This window comes from Canis lupus, chromosome X (genome assembly GCF_048164855.1).
Source record: "Canis lupus baileyi chromosome X, mCanLup2.hap1, whole genome shotgun sequence".
Taxonomy (NCBI): Eukaryota; Metazoa; Chordata; class Mammalia; order Carnivora; family Canidae; genus Canis; species Canis lupus.
Genome location: NC_132876.1, coordinates 109,295,971 through 109,309,198, shown reverse-complemented (window position 1 = coordinate 109,309,198; position 13,228 = coordinate 109,295,971). Strand labels below are relative to the sequence as shown.

General features: G+C 49.7%; 1 protein-coding gene across 11 annotated transcripts in view; it reads right to left on the bottom strand.

Moving 5' to 3' along the window:
* SH3KBP1 (SH3 domain containing kinase binding protein 1) overlaps positions 1–12,853 on the bottom strand; it is a 339,164-nt gene extending 326,311 nt beyond the window's left edge. For 2 of the 11 annotated variants that reach the window (XM_072817109.1, XM_072817113.1), the window contains exon 1: positions 8,681–8,821. Coding sequence is in view for 1 of the 11 variants with exons in the window: in XM_072817106.1 (XP_072673207.1) it covers positions 8,681–8,970; positions 9,991–10,010 (310 nt within the window). In the remaining 10 variants the exon portion in view is untranslated. Of the gene's footprint in view, positions 1–863; positions 1,014–8,680; positions 8,971–9,990; positions 10,099–10,242; positions 10,353–11,018; positions 11,079–12,731 lie in introns of those variants that run through there. The other 9 variants (XM_072817102.1, XM_072817101.1, XM_072817106.1 and 6 more) reach the window with 8 other exon arrangements.
* Between the last annotated feature and the right edge of the window lie 375 nt (positions 12,854–13,228).

The following is a 13,228-nucleotide window of genomic DNA, read 5'->3' as shown; positions in this document are numbered from 1 at the left end:
GTGCAGTGCTTTCTCCCGTGACTGAAATATCCTAATGAACCCCAGTAATTGCCAAGAGGTTATCCAAGCAACTAACACACAAATGCTTCAGGATGGAAAAGGAAATTCACAAGTCCCCCAAGGGGTGAGAGGGGTGTAACTTGGGGAGGTGGCTAGAGGGACAGAGCAAAGATGAAGTGCCTCCCAAAGGAAACACTGACCAAAAACATTCAAAATCAACAAAGCTATACTTTCTCTTTTCCTGTGTTGCTTTGGAATCTTAACTGGGTCCCTTGGGCTCCCACCCGGTGTTCTCCAAAGTGCTCGGGTGGCCAGGAGCCCCCGTGGGACATGGATTCTATGCTTCAAGTTCGACACTTGCCAGGGAAGGGTGATGAAAACGTTTTCAAAACAGACACCGGGGCTAGTTGCACAACACTGTGAACGTACTTAATGCCATGAAACTGAGGACTTATAAATGGTCAAAACGGCAAATTTGGTTCAAGCTATTTCATCACGATTTTAAAAACTAATAATGTAATATGCCAAAAACCACTGAACTGCACACTTTAGATGAGTGAATTGTAAGATATGTGAATTATATCTCAATAAAGCTATTTTTTAAAAAAATTTACCAGGGAGGGATCCCTGGATGGCTCAGTGGTTTAGCACCTGCCTTTGGCCCAGGGCATGATCTTCGAGTCACAGGATCAAGTCCCATATCGGGCTCCCTGCATGGAGGCTGCTTCTCTCTCTGCCTCTTTCTCTCTCTGTGTCTCTCATGAATAAATAAATAAAATCTTAAAAAAAATTTACTAGGGAAACAGCCTGTAGAAAGAGCCTCCCTGGGCGAAGCAGGACCCTGACGTTTACTGAGAGCCTACCTGTATGCGGGGCTGGTTCTTTCCCATTTCCAGGAAGCAGGGTCCTGCAGCCAGGGGACCTTGTCACTCTGGTTCTCAGAGTCGCAGTCTCATCATCTGACGGTGTGGGCTGCCATGACTGCCAAGGACCTTTCCAGCTCTTCAGTTCCAGGGACTGATGTGTGAGTGGCAGAAGGACCCACCATCTGCCACTCGGCACATAAGCACGTCCCACTAGGAAGGCAACACATCAGGGAAGCCAAACACAGGAGAAAGAAGTTTAACAACTTTGCGACCCAGGGAGTGACAGAGGAGCATGAGCTGTGTTAAGACACTTTCTACTCAGAGGACAAAATGGTGAAAGAATGCCAAAGAGCCCAGCCCTGCTTTCTTTCCAGTGACCTCTTGATTTATTCATAAAACAAAGGCTGTGGCTACAGAGGAGACCTTGTGTCCAGAGCAGCTGATGATTAAGAAAGGAAATGGCACCTCAACCATCTGTGTAACACTCAGAGCAGGCTTCCCCCACTTTTGGGGCCGGATAACTGCTGGGGGGCTGTCGTGTACATCGTAGGATGTGTGGCAGCATCTCTGGCCCTCAGATGCCAGTAGACTGCCCTCCCCACACCAGCTGTGACAACCAAGTGTCTCCAGCCATTGCCAAATGTTCCCCTGCAGGGCAAAACTGCCCCTGGTCGAGAACTCCTGCCAGAGAGAATTTTCTTTCTTGTCTCTGCAGTGGTTTGTTGAAGCTGTGTGACATGCAGCATTATCCTTCTCATCCACTGTGGTGGAGGCCACCATGAACTGTCAGCAAACAGACCCTGTCAGCACGTCGGCCCTGGGGGATCTTACAGAAATGCACGCACACCCCTGGCAGCCAACAGCTTTCCGAGAATTTCAAGCAGGAACCACACTTGGGTGAAAGGGTTACTCATTCATTCATTCAGTGACACACGGCACTTAGTGCATGCTGGGCAATGAGCCAGGGCAATGAAGTTGGGGACACCCTGTCGGAGATGAACAGACTTCATACAAGATGATGTGTTCTATAGCAATCTTTGGAGCAAGCCTCCAAAGATTAACAAGAGGCATAGTAGACTGTCTAACAGCCCCCTAAAGATGTCCACATCTGAAACCCCAGAACCTGTGAATATGTTCTTCCCATGGCAAACAGGACTTGTCAGATTGCTTAAGGGGCCTGAGATGGGGAGGACAGCCTGACTTATCCAGGCAGGTCCAACAGAGCATAACGGTCTTTAAAAAAGGGGAGGCCGGGGATCCCTGGGTGGCGCAGCGGTTTGGCGCCTGCCTTTGGCCCAGGGCGCGATCCTGGAGACCCGGGATCGAGTCCCACATCGGGCTCCCGGTGCGTGGAGCCTGCTTCTCTCTCTGCCTGTGTCTCTGCCCCTCTCTCTCTCACTGTGTGACTATCATAAATAAATAAATAAAATTTTAAAAAAAAGATAATTATTAAAAAATAAAAAAATAAAAAAATAAAAATAAAAAAGGGGAGGCGGGAGGTTCAGAGTAAGAGAGGAGATGTGACGACAGAAACAGAGGTTAGAGTGATGTGGGCACAAGCCAAGGAGTGTGGGCGCCTCTTCCAGAAGCTGGAAAAGGCAAGGTAATAGATTCTTCTCTAGAGCTTCCAGAAGGAATGAAGCCCTGCCTACCCCTTAATATCAACCCAGTAAGACCCATTTTGGACCTCTGACCTCCAGAAGTGTAAGATTACAAATGTATGCTGTTTTAAGCTACTGGATTTGTAGTATTTTGTTACCACGGCAAGAGGAACCTAAGACAGACTAGAAGGCAGAGAAGAGGGTGGAATCTCTTCCCCATGAAGGGAACTGCATGGGCAAGGCTGAGACGCCTGAACAAGCATGGAACAAACCAAGGCAGGGGTGGCTGCCGAGCTTCTCAAAGGCTTTGCTAAGGTGTTCAGGATCTAAAGCATCTACAGAAGAGTGGTGACATGGGGTTAATTCCAGAAACACTTGGAGCTCGACTGTACACTGGAAAGAGCTGAGAGAAGGGAGAAGGGAAAGGAAGAAGAGGTGAAGCAAACAGTGGAATAGCTATGGAAGTGACAGGAAAGGTGTTGGTACCCTCCAGGAAATGGGGACTAGGGAGGAGAAGTACTGAGCACAGTGGATAGCAGGCTGTTTGTAGTGTCTAAGACACACCCAGGTGAAGTTGGCTAGAAGGTTAGGAATAATAATTAACTTTAACTCCACCAATATCAATTTTGGGCTTCCCATGTGCCAGCACAGGGACACAATGACCAAACAGATGCAGTTCCCGCCCTCCTTAAGCATGGCAGAGAGAAGCAGAAGAGTCGGTATCAGAGTAACGTGATATGAAAGAAACCTGGCCAGCCATTGCTGGCTTGGAAGATGCAAGTGGGCCATGAGCCAAGGAATGCAGAAGGCTCTGGAAACTGGAAAAAGCAAGGAAAGGGATTCTCCCCTAGAGCCTCCAGAAGGAATGCAGTCCTGCCCACATCTTGATCTTAGCCCAGTGAGACCTATATTGGACTTCTGATCTCCGGAACTTTAAAGATAATAAACTGATGACATTTGGGGGCACCAAGTGTTTGGTAATTTATGACAGCAGCAATCAGAAGCTAACACAGATACCAGGTACAGAAAAATCAAGAACAAATATCAAAAACTCTAATAATGCTAACAATGTATTTTATTTTTTATTTTTTTAAGATTTATTTATTTATTCATGAGAGACACGGTGGGGGGCAGAGACACAGGCAGAGGGAGAAGCAGGCTCCCCGCGGGAGCCCCATGCAAGACTCGAACCCGGGATCATGCCCTAAGCCGAAGGCAGATGCTCAACTGCTGAACCACCCAGGCATCCCTAACAATGTATTTTAATGTCCCTTCTAAAGAAGAAAAGACTGGTGTGATGCTCTGGTAAACATCCGAGCATCACCGAGATGGGCCAGCTAGTGTCACTAATGCCCAGGTGCTGGGGTCTGGCATGGATGTGGTTCATGGAAGAATCAACAGTGTACTGTTCTAGTGACTCCACAGAGGTTTGTTCTGAACTAGGAACATATTTTTCTCCTTCTCTAATGCCATGTGTCACTTATAACAATATCTTATATTTGACCAGAGTGCCCATGTGCTCCTCAGTGACCCACATACTCTGAAGCTCAGCTTTCTCACCTGCAAGGCAAGGAGGTTCTATGCCCCGACCTTGACCATGCATGAGAACCACTGGGGGTCTCCTTAAAACACAAATTGCTGGGCAGCCCGGGTGGTTCAGCAGTTTAGCGCCTGCCTTCAGCCCAGGTCGTGATCCTGGAGTCCTGGGATCGAGTCCCACATCGGGCTCCCTTCATGGAGCCTGCTTCTCCCTCTGCCTGTGTCTCTGCCTCTCTCTCTCTCTCTCTCATGAATAAATAAATAAAATCTTAAGAAAAAAACACAAATTGCTGGGCTCCACCCCCACCCCCCATGCCCCCTTCCTCCTTCAGTAGGTAGAAATGGTGGCCAGAAAATGTGCATCTCTAACAAGATCCCAGAGAGGCCGATCCTGCTGGCTGGGGGACCACACTCTGAGAATCACTGTATCAGACTCTCCTCTCATGATGAAGGGATTCAAGTATTTTCCGGCCCTCATCCTTCCATTAAGAGCGGCCTTGACTTTGGTTCTCAGCAGCTTGCTCTGTGTGGCTCTGTATCTCTTGCCCTGTATTTCAGGTATCCACTGCGCTTAATGTAGAACAGTCCGCAGACCAGAGCTGGCCCATGTTAAGGAAGCAGCCACAAAATACACCTACAGGGCCATGTCCTCCCCGATCACCTCCTCTTCCCTGCCCCCCTTTATCACTTAGTAAGCTCAGAAAAGCAGCCCCGGCCATCCGGGAGCAGGCCGGGCAGTCTCCTCCACTGACCAGACAATTCCCAGGACACCAACATCAGACAAGGCCACTCTGTGACCGGGATGGGACAAGACCAAAACAAGACCACTCTGTAATCCCGTCTGAACACGGAGAACAAGCGAACCTTGTCCAAACCACAGAAGTCCCCACACATCCCCCGATCCTGGCTCATATGAGTGACTGCTGCTTCTTTACCATTCACAGCCTTTGTCCTGTCTTCCCTGCTGCTTGATAAGGTCTACCAAGGGCCCCAATCATGGAATTACCTCGCTTCCGGCCAGCCTCCAGTCCAGAGAACAGCTGGCCTCCTTAAAAGCTCCCCTAAAGCCCCTGCCACAGGCCCAGTCCTCCGTGTGGAACAGGCCCACACAGCTCCCTGCGGTCCATCGCTGCCTCGAGAGAACTGCTTGTTCCACACCAGGTGTATTGGGGCCGGGGAGGGGGGCAGTGCCAACCCCTACCCAATTTTCAGATTTCAGCTCAAACACAACCTCCTCAAAGACATCGTTCCCACCCTCTGCAGCCTAAATCACACTGCCCCTCTCTAATCTTTCGTAAGACCAGCAGGGTTTCTAATTTCGTATTATCATGGGTACTGCATCCAGGCCTACCTCTTCCACTAGCCAGAAAAGCCCAAGCTGGCAAGTCTGTGTGTGTTGCGTGCCTGTTCCTAGTACAATGCCTGGCACAAAGCAGATCAATAAACACTGCATGGATAGATGGGTGAATGGATGAATGCTGACCACTGTATGCAATCTACTTTAAAATAAATTCAAATAGAAGGGCTGATGAGAGAATGTTCGTATTGCCAAAGGAACTGAAGGTCTGTGCAACCAGGAAGGTAGCAAGGTTTTGCCAGGACCATGAGGACTATAAGGGGGTAAAGTAAGGGTTATGAGCGATAAAGGTAGAGTCTTTTCTTCCATTTTTAACTTTAGAATGTTTGTGGAGACCAACACATTACATTCATTCTAGTTTTAGTTTAGCCATAAAGCAATCTCCCACCAAAACAATATATTGCTAAAAACAGTCCAAACTTTGTTGTTACTCTGGAATTTTCTAAACAAAAATCATTTGCTGGGCTTGCAAATCCTCCACTGTTCACAGATGTGAATCGTTAATATTTGTGCAATTGTAATTACAAGAGGCTTTCCCTAGATGTGGCACTGCAGGCATCTGCCTGCAAGCTCTGAGGGCATATTCTGATGGGCTTTTGTAAGAGGCCATTTTACAACTAACTGGCTTCATTTCAGAGTTAGGGATTTGATGCTCTTCGGTTATTTTTCAGATTAAAGACTATATAATACAATTTTACTGCATTAGCCATCAACAGAAAAATCATTACCAGGCCAAGTAAGAATGCAAGTGTATCAAAGTGATATACTGGTGAAATCTTTTGAAAACCAAGGAGACTTGGGGGATCGGAGAAGGGGGCCGTGCCTGTGTGTGGACATACGCCCGTTTCAGAAATGGCACTACTGGGTAGCTCCATCAGAAGACATACAGAATCAATTGTTAAATACCTGTACTTCATCACAAATACACTGCTGAAGATGCTTTAGAAAATAACAGGTGTGGGGGCCGTCTGGCTGGCTCAGTTGGTGGGGCATGCAACTCTTGATCACAGGGTTGTGAGTTCAAGCCCCACATTGGGCATAAAGATTACCTAAAAATAAAATCTTAAAAAAAACAACCAACTCTTCAGGGTGCCTGGGTGGCTCAGTCAGTTAAGTGTCTGACTTGATTTCGGCTCAGATCATGATCTCAGGGTTGTGGGATCAAGCCCCACTTTGGGATCTGCACTGGGTGTGGAGCCTGCTTATGTTTCTCTCTCCCTGTCTCACCCCCACCCCCACTAAGAAAAAAAAGAAAAAGAAAATAGCAGGCAATCTTTAGCCATAAACTACTATAGACATCTTAAGTCCCACTATATACATGTTAATGAATTAAATCACAGCATTCATTTTAATCTTATCACCTCTAAGTATTAACACCTGAAATAAATGAAAATCAGTTTCTGCACCCCCTCGGTTTTGTAATGGTCACAGTAAAAAAAGATTAAGCTTGAAAGGGCTATAAACTGCAGAAGCAGTCTGTAATTTTCTTAGGAAGCTCTAGATAATGAAAACAGTTCAGAGTTGAATAATAAACAGGTCTGTTTCTTCTTAACCTGGACTCCTCTTCCCTCTGAGATACAGAAAGCACAATCCAGCCACAGAAGACATTTGTATTTAACTTCTTTTTTTTGTGCAACCCTCTCGGGACACACAAAAAAGGAAAGGTGATCAAAATATCGTATTTGGTTGCCTCAGGAAAAAGCAACCTGTTACTAAGGCAATCAGTAATGTTTAAAGTATATATTTCTGTTAGTAAATTAAATCATCTTACCAGGTGCCAAAGCAAAACAAGAGCATTAAGCTAAGTGTTTTGTCTTCCATCAGGCAGGAGAGTGTCATACCCCCTCATTCATTCATTCAGTCAGTCAGTCAATAAATATTTATTGAGGGCCTGCTCCACATCAAAGCAAGCAGTGGTGAGCAAAACAGTGCCAACACAGTTCTGTCCTTACAGTCATTGAGCTGACAGGGGAGATAAATGTTAACACAAATAAATATGTAATACCGCTATTTTTAAAAAGGTGCAATAGGAGAAAGGGTAACAGAGAAACTAATTTAGACTGGAGGTTGTGCAGGGACCAGAGAAGGGCACTGAGAAAAAAGTGACATTGAAGCCGAGAGGCCATCAAATTGCCACCACTTTAGAAAAGGAAAACCATTTTGGCAAATGACCGCAAATGGGATTTTAACTGCCTGTCAACAACTGATTGGGTTAAACCTTCCCCGTTCCAGCGCATCCGTCTTCGGGAGCATCCTATGACAGCTTGCCTATCAGTGCTGGACTCGCCTCCTCAAATCCTATTACCTGAACACAGAAAGGTCTCACTCTATTATGATTTATTATGATCTACAGCCTTCCTCTGCCTGGCCTAGAAACACCCAAAAATAATCTGCCAAAGGTATGAAAGACAGAGCCTGGCTGCCAGCAAGAACCTTAACTGGGTGGGCCACATGATTGCTAGCCCAGGCAATCACAAGTCCTTTGCCCAAGAAAGTGCCAGATCCTCTGGGCAAGGCGGCTCCAATACGCCAGAGTCTACACCAGGTGGGACCCGGGGGACCTAACGGTTAGTTGCCTACTTGGAACTGCTGTTCGATCAGTAAATCGAGGACTGAATCGCCAGCTCCAGTTCCCAGAGCCTTCAGACTTAGAGGATGTAGGAAGTGGCCTTTGAGCATCACGGGGCGGAGAGCTCGCCAGACTGGGAGAAGGCAGGCAGGCAGAGAGGGGGTCAGGGCCGGGGGGAGCGGGGCTCCCAGAGACGCGCCTGGCGCTCAGGGCCAGAGGACGGCGCGCCAGGCCGGGTACTGGGGCGTTTCCCGCAGCACCACCCCCGCGTCGGCCCCCAGCCCCTGGCCGCCCCGAGACCCCGAGATTCTGGCTTCCCCCGCGGGGGGCCGGGGGGACAGACACCGCGAACCCCGCGCTGGGCCGGAGCCCACCAGCTCCCAGGACCCACGTCCTCCGCGCAGAGGAGGGCGCGCTGGGGCGAGAAAATGGCCAAGACAAAACTCTCCCCGCCCACCCGAAGAGCCAACCACACCCCCTGCATCCCTCAGCCTCAGCTGCCCCGGGCCGGCCCGCGATCCTCCGCCCAGGCCCCCCGGGGGTTCCCGTCGGTGCCGCGCGGGCTCAGCAGGGACGCGAGTGGGAGGGAACGGGGGTGCACGAGGCAGGCAGGGTGCCCACCGCGGTGTCACCCGCCAGGGCCCTGCCCCCGGGGCGTCCTCCCGACTCCGCGGTCCCGGGACAGGCGCGCCGCCCGCAGGCTGAGGTGGACACCCGGGCGCCGCGGCGCGGGCAGTCCCCTACTCACCCATTGGCGTCGAGCCGGGCCGGGCCGCCGAGGCAGCGTGAAAGTTGGCGGAGGCGGGCGCGGGGGTCGGACGCCGGGACCGGGGCGCGGGGATTGGGGCGCGAGGGTCGGGACGCGGCGGCGGCTGGGCCGGCTTTCTCCTCAGTAGCGACCGCCGCGGCGGCTCAGCGCCGCCCGCTGCTGCCTCTGCTGCTGCTGCCGCTGCTGCCCCGGGGCGATTCCTGCTGCTGCTGCTGGTGCTGCTGCTGCTGCTGCATCGCGGCCCGCTGCGCCCGGCTGCGCCGGGTTTCCTGCTCCCCGCGAGTGGAAATTGCGAAAAAAAAAAAAAAAAGAAGAAGAAGAAGCGCCGCCCAGCCCAGCGCCCGGCAGCCGCGGCCGCGCAGCCCGCTCTCCCCCCTCCTCGCCGCCGCCGCCGCCGCGAAGCTCCTGCGGCTCAGCCTGCCGGGGACGCGCGGCCGCCGGGGCGGGGGCGGGGCCAACGAGGGGCGGGGCCTGTCCGGGGCGGGGCCTGTCCGGGGCGGGGCCTGTCCGGGGCGGGGCCTGTCCGGGGCGGGACCGGCGCCCGGGGCGTCCCTGTGGCCGCGGCGCTTGGGCGCCCCCCTTACCGCCCGCGGGAGAGGGACCCAGCTTCGCGAGGCCGCCCCACACCCGCGGCGGCTCGGCTTACGCCCCGGGAAATGCCGCGAGACTCCTCGAGACCGGAGGGGGGGTCGTGGGGGAGGGGGCGTCCGAGAGGGGAGCACGTGGGAAAGGAGGTGGAAGCGGCAGATCCAGAGCGTGCGACGAGAGGTGGAGGACGAGCCGGGGGAGGGGAGACCGTGGGTGGGTGAGGGAATGAACACCTGCTGAGGGTGTTGATCCCCGGGATCGGGGATCAAGGCAACCCAAAATAAGCTGTCACGCCGCGGGCTGTTGGGAAGGCAGGAGAAGGGGTCCCTATGGAGGGAGAGAAATGCTACATCCATTCAGAGCAGCGTGGGAAAGGCCGGCCAAGGGCGACTTCGGCTTATAGCCGGCGGTGGAATGGAGATTCGGGCAGACAGAGAAGAACGTAGCAGGACTGGTGGGGCACATCGCCTCGCACCAGGGACCCCCGCAGGGACCCCTCACCCCGACCCCGTGCCTGGGCCAGGTGGGGCTGGGTTGCTCAGCTGTGTTCCCAGGCTCTGATGTTCCCAAGACTCTCCTGAGACAAGGGCAGACTTCCTTCCCCAGCAGAGTACTGACTGTGCCACACAGACGCCCGGACCTGGGCCACCGACCTTTGAATAGGCACCGAAATAAAAACAGGGAATTCACAGGTAACTCACAAGCTCCTTTTTGGGTCCATTCACCACTACACCTTTCGCCATAAATACTCTGCCGGCCAGGACCACATTCATTTACCATCCGGTTATTTCCTTTTCCCTTTCCACCATCTGGTGGTAGGAAGAGATAGTGAAATAGACGGGAGACATTCAAAAAGAGAAAACAATTAAGAAATTAAATCACTGGCCCCTGAAAAACGGAGGAGGCTGAAGGTTAGTGGACCCAGAGGGGACAAATAAAGGCTGACCCCTTACCCAATATAGGGCTGTCTTCATACTTCACCCATGATGTTGGGGGCAACTCTGGTAAATTGGTTACATCCTGGGACTTCGGCAGGAAGATGTTCCGATCATTGTTTCATTAGCTTAAAAACAAACAAACCCTCTCACAGTCAGGGTCTTACCAGCAAGAGATGAGTAACGTCAACTTTCTAAATGCTTGTCCTGTGTGTCTGAGCAAGCTAAACAAGACACTAACCAAGGGGGAAAAGATGCATCCACAAAGCTGCTGAGAAGATAGTAGTGACATCAGTGGCAGACTCCTAAGGAGGGGATTAAAGAACCCGAAATGAAGAATTTGCAATGCTGGAGGCACGGAGGAACACTCGTTGCACCTGCTCCGGGGTCGGTGGTGCCTCACCCATTACCTGCCTTGGCATATCAGGATCACGAGGCCTTGCATAGGGTCTCAAAGCTGACAAACGCTGAAACTCACTGAGCCCGGCTAAGCCCACTGTTACTCGGGCTTTGTTTTTCTTGAACCCCACTCAGAAGAACTGCTCTGGGGTCTGTCTGATTCAAGAGGTGGTTCTTTTTGCTAAAGCCAGGGTCACTGGGCTACCCTATCCCTCTCTCAGGAAGACTCGGGGCTCTGAAAACGACTGGGCGTGGTTCAACACGGAGATGTCTGAGCTGGATTTATGATGGGCCAGCATCTCGGTGCTGAGGATCCTCAGCTGGCTGCCCCATGCGTTCAAGAGCAATGGGCCCAAAGTCTTTGATCAGCGTCAGTGTTACCCACCATAGCTTACCTGGATGTTGCAGAGACCAATACTCCAAACCCAGCAAACTGGTGGCTGAACCCTAGAGACCTCAAAAAAAAAAAAAAATCAGCAGCTTGTCTCATGTCCTGCTTAATCTTATTCATCTCTCTATCCTGCATGAGGAAGACAGTGTTCTTGTTTATGTTTCCTCTCAGCTCTGCATGGGTGAAGACAACCAACCTGAACTTTTGTGTTTTGTTTTTGCTTTGGTCTATTTCAAGTCATACCTTCATGAGTCAGAGAACTCTGTCCCTTACTCTTTGATCTGGGTATGCTTCCTGTATGGATAAATATGTCATTTTTTAAAAAAGATTTATTTATTTGAGGGAGAGAAGGAGAGAAAAAAGTCTCCAGCAGACTTCCCACTGAGCACAGAGACCTACACGGGGCTCCAGCCCAAGACCCTGAGATCATGACCTGAGCCAAAATCAAGAGCCTGACACTCAACTGATGGGGCCACCTAGGCGCCCCAATAAACTTATCATTATATCACCAAAGGAGGACTGATGGCAAGACTTAACATTTTTGAAAATCCTGAGCTGTGCCCTAATTTTATTGCCTTAAGTAAACTAAGTGGTATGAATTCTACTCAAACACTGTGAAGTTTCTTCATTTTAAATTTCTCTAAATTACAAAAGTGGATATTCTTTCCCACACACACGCTTACTATTTGGTTCTCCTGAATTGTTCCTATTGTCCTTTTATCTTGCTTTGAGAAACTTTTGGTGACCAGTCCAGAGGAAGTTAATGTCAAAATTCAAATCCAGCTGCTGACAAGAATAGATGTGTAATTCCTCATCCTGCCTCCCTCTAAAAGGAGTGTTGTTTAACAGAATAGTTAGTGCAATATTTCAAATTACGTGAATTCATCTCATGAATATTGCTAAACAAGTACAGTTGCATTTAATATCACATCTTTGTCCCACGGAACTCCCATTTCGACCAGAATGGATGATGCGTTTTGGAAATGGAGAATAGCTGAGGTGTGACACTTAAAATGATATCACATGACTTAAGAGGCCCCTCTGTGTTACTCAGCTGTGGTAACATTTTGGATAAAAATGGAAAGCAGTCGAGCTTCTGCCTATGAAGCTCTTACAGCTTGTCATGCTCACTCTCTTCAAGTACTCGGACTTGACATCTGTAATTTACATGTAATGAATGATACTTTGCTTTGATAACCTTTAATATCATCTTTACATTAAAAGAAATTACATGCAGAGTGCTCTACAGTAGACAGTCATTATCTGGTGCTTCTGATGAGCTTTATGGAGAAATGGAAATCTCATGGTGCCAGAAAGTAAGGAGGTGCTCAATAAAAACGATGGTGCAAAGCAAAAAGGGCACAGAAGCCAACCTGAAAGAGCTCCCAAAGCCCAAAGCTGGAACAATTCAAGCAACAAGTAACGATTCCATTGGATTATAACCCAAAGATATCATAATAGCTCTATCTTTAAGTCTATAGGGGTATAAATAAACAGCCAAGTGAAGAAGTCAGGGAGACAGAACAAGTCTTCCCTACAGAGGAATTCCAATTTATAAATGTGGAAGAAATGAGGGAAAGGGGAAATTCCCTTCCGAACACCATGGTAATAATTGAGGCAGGCACAATCCACCTCAAATTTTCAAATTAGTAGGGATAAGTCAGGGAGAAACCCTGGCAGATAGAGGCCAAGCGAGCAGTTGAGGCTTTCCACTGACCTTCTGCAGGCAAGCTTTTCCCTTTTTCCTTTGTATTGCACATGCTGGGTTCAAGGTAACTCATCTGGATCACATCAAAAGAATTAGAAATCACAGCTTGCTCTATTGCGGTTGATTTGGCTTGATAACCACTCTTGGAATGACCCACTCACTTCTCCTTTTATCTTTTTCAGTCAATGTTTTGCAACAAATCCAAGAGAACTGGTTTTACCAGCTCTATGGAGATGAAAACTAATCAAATCAAAGAAGCAGGTTGCTTATCAGACAGCTGAACTATGATTATTTTTACCAGGTTTGTAGAAAAGGCTTGCATTGCGCAGAAAAACACAAAGGAAGTCACTAAAAGGTGAAATGTACTCTCCCACAAGGCTCTAAAGCTGGAATAGGGTGTTCCCATTTAGAAATCCAAAGGCTGCCCAAGTACTCGACTTTCCAGTTGATCAGTCACAGGAATTTGTGTCTAAGAGACACAAAAAGAGCCCCGGTGGACAGACTAA